Genomic DNA, 12207 nt, shown 5'->3' with positions numbered 1-12207 from the left:
GAAGTAATCGGCCACCTACAATACTATTTATTCAAGGACTCCCCAACCGTAGCAACTTTAAAACTCGTGGACTTCAACTCCCAGAATTCCCAAGGCTGCCTGGGGAATTCTGGGAGTTGAAGTTCACGAGTCTTAAAGTTGCCAAGATTGGGGAGTCCTGATTATGTCGACCAACACCCTCCGGCAGCTGTACATGTTCACAGAATAGAATTCCTCTCCAAGCTTCTCTGATCCTCAATTTTTGGGGTCGTTCCCCCATTGTACCTTGACGCTCTTCTTCTCCTCGGACCCTTCGGTGAGCAGGAAGGCGTCCTGGCCGTCCGTCCCCTCCACTCTCAGGAAGCAGTTGGTGGTGTGGCCGATCCCAGAGGGAAGGACTTTATCCCACAGCATGGCGTTAATCACGGTGCTTTTCCCATTACTCGTCCTAAAAACATGCAAAACGCAAAGAGAGCCACTTTATCCTCCCATTTTATCCTCCCAACAACCTTGCAAGGTAGAGGATTTCCAGAGGCAGGGATTTCTCAAGAGGCTCGCAGGGACTGCGCAGAGTTCTGAACTCGGATCATCCCTGCAGTTGAAACAATTTACGGGCAACTTTTAAGCTGGAAACGTTCCAGCAAGCTTTGCCAGGATGGACTCAGAATGATGGGTGATGTGGTCCAGTCCACTTGGAGAGACTCCGATTCAAGCAAAGCTTTTCTTTTTTTTTCTTTGTTATAAAGTTTTTAATTTTTTTCGTTTTCCTAACATATAACCACATGTATACTATTACATAGCCAACATCATATTGTATTATTAAATGTTTACATCGATTCATCTTAACCCTCAACTCCCCAAAACAATTATTGGCTCTTCTGCTCTCCATACACCATATTTGTACCTTCTTCTCCCTCTTTCCTCCGCCTCCCTACCTCCTTTCTTCCCTCTGTCATCCTTCTCTTCTCTACTTCCTCTTCCTGTCTCCTTCTCTTCCCTCCCCTTTCCACTCCTCCTTTCTCTCCTCCTCTTCCCCCGACCTCTCTCCTATTCCTCTCCTCTTCCCTTACCTCTCTCCTTCTCCTCTCTCCCCTTTCCACTCTTTTCTCTCTTCCCCCCGCCCTCTCCTATCCCTCTCTTCTTCCCTTACCTCTCTCCTTCTCCTCTCTTCCCTTTCCACTCCTCCTTTCTCTCCTCCTCTTCTCCCCCTACGCTCTCTCCTATCCCTCTCTTCTTCCCTTACCTCTCTCCTTCTCCTCTCTCCTCTTTCCACTCCTTCTTTCTCTCCTTCTCTTCCCCCCTACGCTCTCTCCTATCCCTCTCTTCTTCCCTTACCTCTCTCCTTCTCCTCTCTTCCCTTTCCACTCCTCCTTTCTCTCCTCCTCTTCTCCCCCTACGCTCTCTCCTATCCCTCTCTTCTTCCCTTACCTCTCTCCTTCTCCTCTCTCCTCTTTCCACTCCTTCTTTCTCTCCTTCTCTTCCCCCCTACGCTCTCTCCTATCCCTCTCTTCTTCCCTTACCTCTCTCCTTCTCCTCTCTTCCCTTTCCACTCCTCCTTTCTCTCCTCCTCTTCCCCCCGCCCTCTCTCCCATCCCTCTCTTCTTCCCTCACCTCTCTCCTTCTCCTCTCTCCCCTTTCCACTCCTCCTTTCTCTCCTCTTCTCCCCCTACGCTCTCTCCTATCCCTCTCTTCTTCCCTTACCTCTCTCCTTCTCCTCTCTCCCCTTTCCACTCCTCCTTTCTCTCCTCCTCTTCCCCCCGCCCTCTCTCCTATCCCTCTCTTCTTCCCTTACCTCTCTCCTCTTTCCACTCCTTCTTTCTCTCCTCCTCCTCCCTCCCCCCCTTGCCCTCTCTCCTATCCCTCTCTTCTTCCCTCACCTCTCTCCTTCTCCTCTCTCCCCTTTCCACTCCTCCTTTCTCTCCCCCTCTTCCCTCCCCCCTTGCCCTCTCTCCTATCCCTCTCTTCTTCCCTCTCTCTCCTCTACTTCCCACTCTTCATCTCATTTACTTGGTGTATTTCAGCTTCTGAGCAAGCTCCATTTTATGTTGCTGGTGTTTATAATTCCTTTTAAATATACATATTTAATTTTAACATGTATTCTCCTTTTTGTAAAAAAGAAATAGAACAAAAAAGTATACATAGAAGCTTTTCTAATACCAGCAACTGACTCACCTCCCAAAGAAAGCCACCTTCATGTGTCGCCTTGCCAGCACTTCGCTGATCCCGCTGACCTTGAACAGGTAGCCCTTGACCTCTGACACCTGCTCTTCCGTGGTGACAGGGTCAAGCTCACCATTCTTGTGTATTTCTGAGGGGGGAAAACGGTATATATGTCATGTGGGAGGCGAGTGGTTTGAACGCTGCAATCTCCACTTCCAGACAGCTCTTATAGAAGAAATACAGAAAAAGGACTTTCACAAAGATTTTCCCCAGCCAAAAAATGAGGTCAAGCTAAAAAAAAAAAAAAGAATGGGCAAAACTCTCTGCCTGCTGTGGAACTACAAGTCCCAGCATCCCTTTGCATTGCCTTGGTTGGTTAAAGTTGCCACATTCAAACCATGCAGAAAACCTTGACCAAAATCTAGCTGGCTCAGCAAACCAGTATGGAGCATGTTGATGAGGGAATAAATGGGGAACTCATCAAATTTGCAGATGACACCAAGCTGGCAGGAATAGCCAACACTCCAGAAGATAGGCTTAAGGTACAGAAGGATCTTGACAAACTTGAACATTGGGCACTATCTAATAAAATGAAATTCAATGGTGAAAAGAGTAAGGTTCTACATTTAGGCAACAAAAACGAAATGCACAGGTACAATATAGGTGGTACCTTGCTCAATAGTAGTAACTGTGAAAGGGATCTTGGAGTCCTAGTGGACAACCATTTAAATAGGAGCCAGCAGTGTGCAGCAGCTGCCAAAAAAGCCAACGCAGTCCTAGGCTGCATCAACAGAGGGATAGAATCAAGATCACGCGAAGTGTTAATACCACTTTATAATGCCTTGGTAAGGCCACACTTTGCATTCTGCATTCAGTTTTCGTTGCCATGATGTAAAAAAGATGTGGAGACTCTAGAAAGAGTGCAGAGAAGAGCAACAAAGATGATTAAGGGACTGGAGGCTAAAACATAGGAAGAACGGTTGCAGGAACTGGGTATGTTTAGCTTAAGAGAAAGAAGAACTAGAGGAGACATGATAGCAGTGTTCCAATATCTCAGGGGTTGCCACAAAGAAGAGGGAGTCAAACTATTTTCCAAGGCACCTGAGGGTAGAACAAGAAGCAATGGGTGGAAACTAATCAAGGAGAGAAGCAACTTAGAACTGAGGAGAAACTTCCTGACAGTGAGAACAATTAATCAGTGGAACAGAAGTTGCCACCAGAAGTTGTGAATGCCCCAACACTGGAAGTCTTTAAGAAGATGTTGGATAGCCATCTGTCTGAAACGGTGTAGGGTTTCCTGCCTGGGCAGGGGGTTGGACTAGAAGACCTCCAAGGTCCCTTCCAACTCTGCTATTGTATTGTATAACTACCCATAATTGCTACAAGCTTTACACATGCATATTTCCTGTTGATAAGCATTCTTTGTTCTTGTGAGACAGACAGACCCACACACTCCAATTGCAGTCTTCCTGATTTACTTTCAAGTGGGTGCTTTAGCAGCCAGCCCATCACAGGAGTGTGTGTGAAATTGTATGTTTGTTTTCTTGCACAAGCACTGATGGTGTTACTTAATTAGGGTAATGAACCGTCTGTAAGAAAACAAGCAAGCTCAGAGAGCACCAAGGACCCCCTCCCTTGTATTTGCATCCTTATAGCAGGCAGTATTACATAAACAAGAAAAGGAACCCAATGCCTTCATTTCTATTTGGAAACCGCTTCTGGATTTTGTGCTTGAGGTGGGGGGAAAAAATTGAAACTTTGAATTTGAGTTTTACAAATCCGATAGGTTTGTTGTTATAGAAATGGCAAGTTTCTATTATTGTGAAAAAGTAAAAAGTTGAGGGTAGATCTTAACGCCTTATTTTACGGCAGCAAAGGAGTCGGAAGTCAATGGCTTTTTTTCCCCCTTTTTCCCTTGCTTTCCCCCACTATCCACTTCCCTTCTTCCTTTCCTAATTCCCCTAATATTCGCTTTTGTGTTTTCTTTGTATGCCATATTACAAATTAGTAAACCCATCTGAGGACTTTACTAAAGGGGAAACAAAATTGGTTTTGTATATGGTCACAGCAGCTAGGTTGTTGATTGCGCAACATTGGAAAAAAGATTTTTTTTACCGACAATTGATCAATGGATTCAGAAGGTGGCGGGGTTCGCCGAAATGGCAAAAATTTCAGCCTTCTTAAAAGGTCAGAAGCAGGAGAATTACACACAGGAATGGGTAAAATGGATTGATTACATACAGAATAAATACCAGACTAGGAGGTATTATGTAGCCTTTAGGTAAGAATGTTCAGATTGACAGATGATCAGAGTAAATAATATGTGGGATGCTTGGAATTGTTAGAGTGGTGTATAGCGGAAGTCAGGGGGGGTGGGTTTGATTGGGAGGTGGGGGTGGGTTAGGGTGGAGGGTGGGGAAATATATATGCATAACTAATCTAGAAGATGGGATTAATGAAATATTGCTACTTTAAGAGAAACCTATATTAGGATTTATATACGTTTAGGTACAATATTTGAATGAGAAATCTATTTTAAGATGGGGGAGGGGGGGTACAGTATTTGGTACAATATTTGAATGAGAATTTTTTTTAAGACGGGGGGAGGGGAGGGGGTACAGTATTTGTATGTGGTTTACATTATATGGTGGGGGGGCAAAAAGGGGGAAAATTTGTTTGTGTAAAACTTTTTCAATAAAAATAAAATAAAATAAACCCATCTGAAGAAAATAAATCCTGGAAACGGCAGCCACTTTTGAAGCTAACCAACAAGCGCCATCAAGACAACAAGGATAGTTAAAAAAAAAAACACACACGAGAGAACTGAACCCAAAGTCAGAAACAAATAAATCAGAAGTGCAGAGGGCCCCAGATTCCAACCCTACCCTCGAGGTAGCCAAATAATCCTTTTAAAGAGACGTTCACGCTTCTGGTCTTCTTGATTTGCAGGCATTCGCCCACTCGTGTGCGCAAGCCAGCAAGCTGTGTGAAACTTCACTCACCCTCCAGAAACACGGAGCTCTCCTGGATGTACGCTGCCAACTGCTCAAAGATGCCATTTATTTTTTTCTTGGCAGTGACAAAATGCTTGAGGGGGGAGGCACTGACGTCGGCCATATGTCTCTTGTCCTTTTTGCTAGTGATGATGGACTTGGAGCGAATGAAGAGCAGGGACATTGTGCTAGAAGGGAGGGGAAAAATGCATGGATTATGCGCAAGAAAGAGGAAAAAGGCTTACCGTATTTTTCGGAGGATAAGACGCACCTTATAATAATACTTTATTTACAGTCACAGACCAAAATACGAACAGTACAAAAGAGACACAGCAGCCAGTCACCAAAAGCCCAACTAAGGGGGGTTACAGCTCTCTCCTCTAGTGGTCACAGCTCTCAAGAAAAACCTGGAAACCTGAGAGGTGATGTACGAGGAGACATCCCCAAGGCAATGCACAAACAAATCACGGCCATCAGGACCAGAAGGGACGATTTCAGGAAGAGACAGTAACCTAGATCTGTCCACGCTATACATAGGGCAAAATAGAAGGACATGCTCCGCTGTCTCAACCTCGGCTCTGTCACAAGGGCACAGCCGCTTATTAATCAGGAGCCTCTTGTAACGGCCATCCAGAAGTGCTGAGGGCAAGACATTGAAGCGAGCCAGGGAAAAAGCTCTTCTATACTTGGGAATGGTTAGGGTATAAAAATAGGAAGCCATCCTCAATCCATAGTTATTAACTTGGTTGAGAGTCAGGGGGGAGCAAGTTTTATTTTGTAAATCATATTGTAAATATGTCCACAAGCCGTTGGACTATCCTAAATTGGGCATCCTTGAGGTCGTAGTTTCCCAAGGCATCCTCCGTGAAACCTAGCAGATGAAGTTTCTTCAGCAGCTCTTTCTCCCAGCGAGAAATATGGGAGTCCGTGAACACCAGGGAGAGGTAGCTGCCAGGAACTGCCAGAAAGAGCACCCGAAACCACCATTTAAAGGTGTTTATCCAGGCCATACATTCCACCGATCGAATGCCCAGTTCCAGGTATGTCGGGGCAAAACCAACACAAGGGGGAAGACCCAGAAGTTTTCTAAGGAAAGCAGCCTGGGTTCTTTCAATGCAATCCTTGAAGCCCCGTATCCATATGGGAATGCCGTAAAGAGTTTGGGCCAGCGTTTTGGCTTTGTAAATACGTAGGGCAGAAGGAATGAACCGGCCACCCTGGGTATAAGAGAATAAGACGCACCTTAGTTTTGGGGGAGGAAAATAGGGGGTGGGATATTCTACCTACCAGGTATTCATCTGGCTAGCCCTTAGCCTAGTCAGCTTTCAGCACATTAGTTCGCTGGCTGGTTTTGAGGTTGGGGATGATGGGGGGCTGTGTTTCTAAAGCACAGCTGACTGTTGGAGGGAGCAGCAATTAAGAGGAGCAGGCAAAGCAGGGAAGATCGCTTAGCTGGTGTTTGAAAAGCAGAAAAACAGCTTCAAAAGCACAGCTGATCCTTGGAGGGAGCTCCAGGGACTAAAGCAGGCAAAGCGGGGAAGGGGGGTAAGGGAAGGCAGCAGCTGTTCTAGGTTGCCATTTTGGACACCGGGTGTCGAGCATTTGGGATACACGCAACGCGTGTATCCCAAAAACACAAGCCATTGTTGGTGGCAATCTCTGCATCCAGGAAGAGGACGGGCGGAGGCCAAGGGGTAGAGGCCAGAGCGGCTACATTAGGAGTATAAGACGCACCCAAATTTCCAGCCTCTTTTAGGAGGGAAAACAAGTGCGTCTTATACTCTGAAAAATACGGTAGTTTACAACGCACCACTGTGCCAGTAAATGCTCCAGGTAAACAAGCATATTAGTCCCCTACTATGAAGATCTGGTTCTCGCCGCATGCTAAAGTAATCACTCTATTTTCTACAACATGCTTAAATCCCAGGCAAATGCCAAATCTCTTAACTCCATTAAAGAGGTCATGGAAAAGTTGTACGTTATGAACTGAAGAGATTTCCCAAACGGAAGGAGCAAAAAAGGCTGGATTTCTGAGCGAACGCTAAAAGGAAGCAGATATTTATTTTTAAATAGCTGATAACCCGCCATTGCCCGGGTATTTATTTATAGGGGGGAAATGTCTGGACTAAACATAATGTGTAATGTTGGATTCCCTTCCCCCCCTTACCAGAGGGAGCCCCCTGTGGAGTACTGTGAAGCCGTTACCATGGCAACTCCACTGCGCTGCACAGTAGAATCCATTTTAAGGCACAACAGGCTGTATCTTAACAGAACACACACCCCAAGGGGTGTTAGGGGTGTCTTACCCCCACAGCATTTGTTTCCAGAGAGTAAGTCATCTGGGTACCAAGTTTGGTTGAAATTGCTGGAGGCATTTCAGAGTTATGCCGAAACACATACACACAAACACACATTTATATATACTGTATTTTTTAGAGTATAAGACGCTCCGAAGTATAAGAGGCACCTAGATTTTGGGGAGGAAAACAAGGGAGAAAAATCTGCCTCTGCCTCCCAGCAATTTGCCTCCTTGCAACAAACAGCAAACAATACAGACAATATACATTGTTTGTGGTGTATTTTTGTGCAAGTGTGCCTGACCCATAGCAATAGCAAAGAATTGGAGAAATGTCCATTATGGCAGTATATTGATGCCAGAAAGTTTTCTTAAATGTAGTCACATAACTCCTCTCAATTATTTAAATAGATCTATTCCAAACATTACTAAGTCAGGGTCTAATTAGACAACAGGACACTGTTATATTTCAGACTATACTTGTACAGAAGCTGTTAAAATTGATGTGGCTTTCTGGAAGCATACTATTTTCAGCTATTTAAAAGAAGATACAATAGCACTGGGCCTCTTCAGATCAAGCATTTATTTTAAAAAGCTTCTTCATTTTGTTAAGCTGACTAGAACAATAATAAAGCAGTCTTTAAAAAATAAGTCTAATAATTTGAAGATTCTACAGGCCAGTGATGGCGAACCTGTGGCACGCGTGCCACAGGTGGCACGCAGAGCCATTTGTCAGGGCACATGAGGCGCATGCGCGCGCTGACCAGCTGAGTCCACCTTTTTAAAAGCCATTTTTTGCCCTCCCCAGGCTCCAGAGGCTTTATAGGAGCCTGGGGAGGGCAAAAAGAGCGTCCCCGCCCCCCCCGGAGGCCCTCCGGAGGCTTCCCTGAAGCCTTTGGAACGCTTAAAACAACCCTCCGAACAAACCGGAAGTGACTTCCAGTTTGCTTGGAGGGTCGTTTTAAGCGTTCCAAAGGCTTCAGGGAAGCCTCCGGATGGTCCCTGAAGCCTCCGGAGGGCCACTGGGGGGCGGGAGAGGCTCTTTTCACCCTCCCCAGGCTCCTATAAAGCCTCTGGAGCCTGGGGAGGGTGAAAAAAGCATGTAAAAATGGGGGGCGCATTGTGCGCGCATGCACACTGGGGGGGGTCGCACATTGCATTATGGGTGCGGCACGCCCGCACACGACCCCCCTGCGCTCCCCCCACTTGTGGCACGCGAGCTAAAAAAGGTTCGCCATCGCTGCTATAGGCAATTATAGTTATTGACTTACCTCCTTGCAGAAAAGAGCCTGATTAGCACAAGAAAAAAAATCTGCCTCTGCCTCCCAGCAATTTGCCTCGTGGAGCAAATAGCAAGTTTCACTTTCAATTTCAGCACCCATCATCAGCAGTTTCGGGCTGCAGGGATTGCCACGCAAGCTCCATTTCCCCGTTTGCTGCTAGGAGGCAGAGTCCAAAGGGTGGAGGCTGGCAGGTGAGTGGGGCTACACTCAGTGTATAAGACACACCCACATTTTCACCCTCTTTTAGGGAGGAAAAAGGTGTGTCTTATTCTCTGAAAAATACGGTATATATAGATTGCTCTGAAAGCACTAGGCCTTTCTTGCCAAAATTACCCTGTGGAGGATTGGAGTCAAGAGTTAGCAGCACCCAAAACAGAGTCAAATCAGTTCCAATTCTGAAATGCCTCTCTAACGCACTTACTATTAAGATGCAAGCAGGAGTTTTCATAAGTGAAGCATGGTTACCATCTTCTTTCCTGCTCTGGAAAGGGCAAGCAGTGGTCTAAGGAAAGGGAAATAGACAAAGATTAGAAAATGCAGGTGGTGAAATCTGAAATGGCTTGAAATCGACCACGAACAAACAAGTGGCCATCAATCACTCTGATATAAAACACTTTTAGGTTTCTTCTTCATAGAATGCATATTTTCGAACTACAAGACACCTATAAAGAGATGTTGATAGGCAAGTTCCCCACCAAGAGACATTTCCCCCTCCACCGTTGAATCAACCTGGATGACTCAGTTTAGGAGAGGCTTCTCTGCCAATCCTGAAATGTTCCATCATGCACTGCCTGGGGGTGGGGGTCCCTCAAGCACTGCCCGGGGATGCGTGGAAGTCCATCATACACTGCCTGGGGAGTGCTAGAGTCCATCATGAACTGCCCAGGGATATGGAGGTCCATCATGCACTGCCCAGGTATTGTCCCCAATTCGGGTCTGAGCCTGGTGCCGAAGCCAATGATGGACGCCAGATACAAGGTGCAGGTTTTCTGATTTCTTTTTATTGAAGGACTCCAATAAAAGGAAAATAGTTCCTGGCCAAAAGGCCAAGAACCAAGAACAAAGGATTAAGAAAGCTTTATACATTTTCACTAAAGGAGAAGGCGGGACAAGGTGAAATAATAAGAAATATCCTCTAATAAACATTTTAGCAATAATTCTACAATTTGTTCTATTGGTCTATAGCTGTCCCATTCCTAAGCCTTGGCTAATGAATGCCCCCGGAGTTATCTAACAGACATTTCATTTGCTGCCCGGCATCTCTATTCCTAACTTTTAGCTGAGGTCTGCAAGTTGTCTAATTCTTGTTGCTTTTATCAACTTTCTAACTAAAAGAGGATTAGGGGACTGGAGGCTAAAACATATGAAGAACTGTTGCAGGAACTAGGTATGTCTAGCTTAAGAGAAAGAAGGACTAGGGGAGACATGATAGCAGTCTTCCAATATCTCAGGGGTTGCCACAAAGAAGAGGGAGTCAAACTATTCTCCAAGGCACCTGAGGGTAGAACAAGAAGCAATGGGTGGAAACTAATCAAGGAGAGAAGCAACTTAGAACTGAGGAGAAATTTCCTGACAGTGAGAACAATTAATCAGTGGAACAGAAGTTGTGAATGCCCCAATACTGGAAGTCTTTAAGAAAATGTTGGATAGCCATTTGTCTGAAACGGTGTAGGGTTTCCTACCTAGACAGGGGGCTGGACTAGAAGACCTCCAAGGTCCCTTCCAACTCTGCTATTGTATTGTATTGTATAACTACCCATAATTGCTACAAGCTTTACACATGCATATTTCCTGTTGATAAGCATTCTTTGTTCTTGTGAGACAGACAGACCCACACACCCCAATTACAGTCTTCCTGATTTACTTTCAAGTGTGTGCCATGACCTTGCTTTAGCAGCCAGCCCATCACAGGAATGCGTGTGGAAGTCCATCATACACCACCTGGGAAATGCTAGAGCTCCATCCTGCACTGCCCAGGGAAGTGTGTGGGGGTCCATCATGCACTGCACTGCCAGGGGTGTGTGTAGAGGTCTATAATGCACTGCCCAGGGGAATGCTAAAAGTTCCATCATGCACTGCCCAGGGGAATGCTAGAGCTCCAGCATGCACTACCCAGGGAAGTTTGTGGAGCTCCATCATCCCCTGCCCTGCCAGGGTATGTGTAGAGGTCTATAATGCACTGCCCGGGGGAGTCCGTGGAGGTCCATCATGCACTGCCTGGAGAATGCTAGTAGTTCCATCATGCACTGCCCAGGGGAATGCTAGAGCTCCAGCATGCACTGCCCAGGGAAGTGTGTGGGGGTCTGTCATGCACTGCACTGCCAAGGGTGTGTGTAGAGGTCTATAATGCACTGCCCGGGGGAGTCCGTGGAGGTCCATCATGCACTGCCTGGAGAATGCTGGAGGTCCATCATGCACTGCCCAGGGGAATGCTAGAGCTCCAGCATGCACTGCCCAGGGAAGTGTGTGTGGGTCCATCATGCACTGCACTGCCAGGGGTGTGTGTAGAGGTCTATAATGCACTGCCCGGGGGAGTCCGTGGAGGTCTATAATGCACTGCCTGGAGAATGCTGAAGGTCCATCATGCACTGCCCAGGGGAATGCTAGAGCTCCATCATGCACTACCCAGGGAAGTTTGTGGAGCTCCATCATCCCCTGCACTGCCAGGGGTGTGTGTAGAGGTCTATAATGCACTGCCCAGGGGAATGATAGAAGTTCCATCATGCACTGCCCAGGAACGCCTCACCCCACTAGCTCCTCCCCCTTCCTGTCACACATACCCCCCCCAAATAACCCCAAAACCAAAAACCCCTTTGGCCCGGGGCGTCACCCTGCAACGTGCCTCCGAGCCGTCACCTGGGTGCATACGTGCACTGTCTCGCCCGATCCAGACACGCGTCTTCCTTGCAGACGTGACGGGGCCCCCCGCTTGGCTCTCTCGGGGCAAAAGGGGGTGGGGAGCCCTTAAACAAAGCCCAGCCTTCTCCGCGACCACCCCTCTCTAATTCCCGAAGGAGGGCCGAATTAAACCCCCTCCAGAACCCGTGCGTAACGCGTACACCCGCCGACACGCGTCCCAGCCCCTCGCGCCTCACCTTCACCTGCCTTCTGCCTCAGCCGCTCGCCAAAAGCGCTCCGGGAAACGTCAGAGGACGCGACGGGAAGTGACGTCACTCCTGTCGCGACGGCCACGCCCCGCTGCCTCCTGGGAATTGAAGTCCGGCAGCTATTTATATTCGTTTTTTCTCCCCCTTTTTTTTATAAAGGCAAAGACTAAGGAAACGGGACCGGAGATTGTTTTGGAAAGCCATGTGGTTCCCTCTCCTTGGCTGCTGTTTTGCAGGGGATGGAAATGTACTCTGCACGTGCTCTGGAGTAGTGAGTTTAATTTTTAATAACTCAGCATCCCACTCTTCCATTTAGGGCTCCAATTCCTTCCATTCAGTTCGCTGGGGATAATGGGGGAAAGACAGCTTCCACTCTTGTGGAAGCTTGT

The 12207-nt window shown here is 46.9% G+C and overlaps 1 protein-coding gene across 2 annotated transcripts in view; it reads right to left on the bottom strand.

The window, feature by feature from the left end:
• MFN2 (mitofusin 2) overlaps positions 1-11885 on the bottom strand; it is a 35996-nt gene extending 24111 nt beyond the window's left edge. For both annotated transcript variants that reach the window (XM_081954628.1, XM_081954629.1), the window contains exons 1-5: positions 11807-11885; positions 9133-9213; positions 5142-5320; positions 2152-2287; positions 265-427 (exon numbers count right to left, since the gene is read on the bottom strand). In XM_081954628.1, coding sequence (XP_081810754.1) covers positions 265-427; positions 2152-2287; positions 5142-5316 — 474 coding nt within the window. In that variant the 5' untranslated portion in view covers positions 5317-5320; positions 9133-9213; positions 11807-11885. The remainder of the gene's footprint in view (positions 1-264; positions 428-2151; positions 2288-5141; positions 5321-9132; positions 9214-11806) is intronic.
• Between the last annotated feature and the right edge of the window lie 322 nt (positions 11886-12207).

The sequence above is a fragment of the Natrix helvetica genome (genome assembly GCF_964273705.1).
Source record: "Natrix helvetica genome assembly, chromosome: 5".
In the NCBI taxonomy this organism is placed as follows: domain Eukaryota; kingdom Metazoa; phylum Chordata; class Lepidosauria; order Squamata; family Natricidae; genus Natrix; species Natrix helvetica.
Note: the sequence above shows the minus strand (reverse complement) of the source record. Positions and strands in the feature narration are given on the sequence as shown.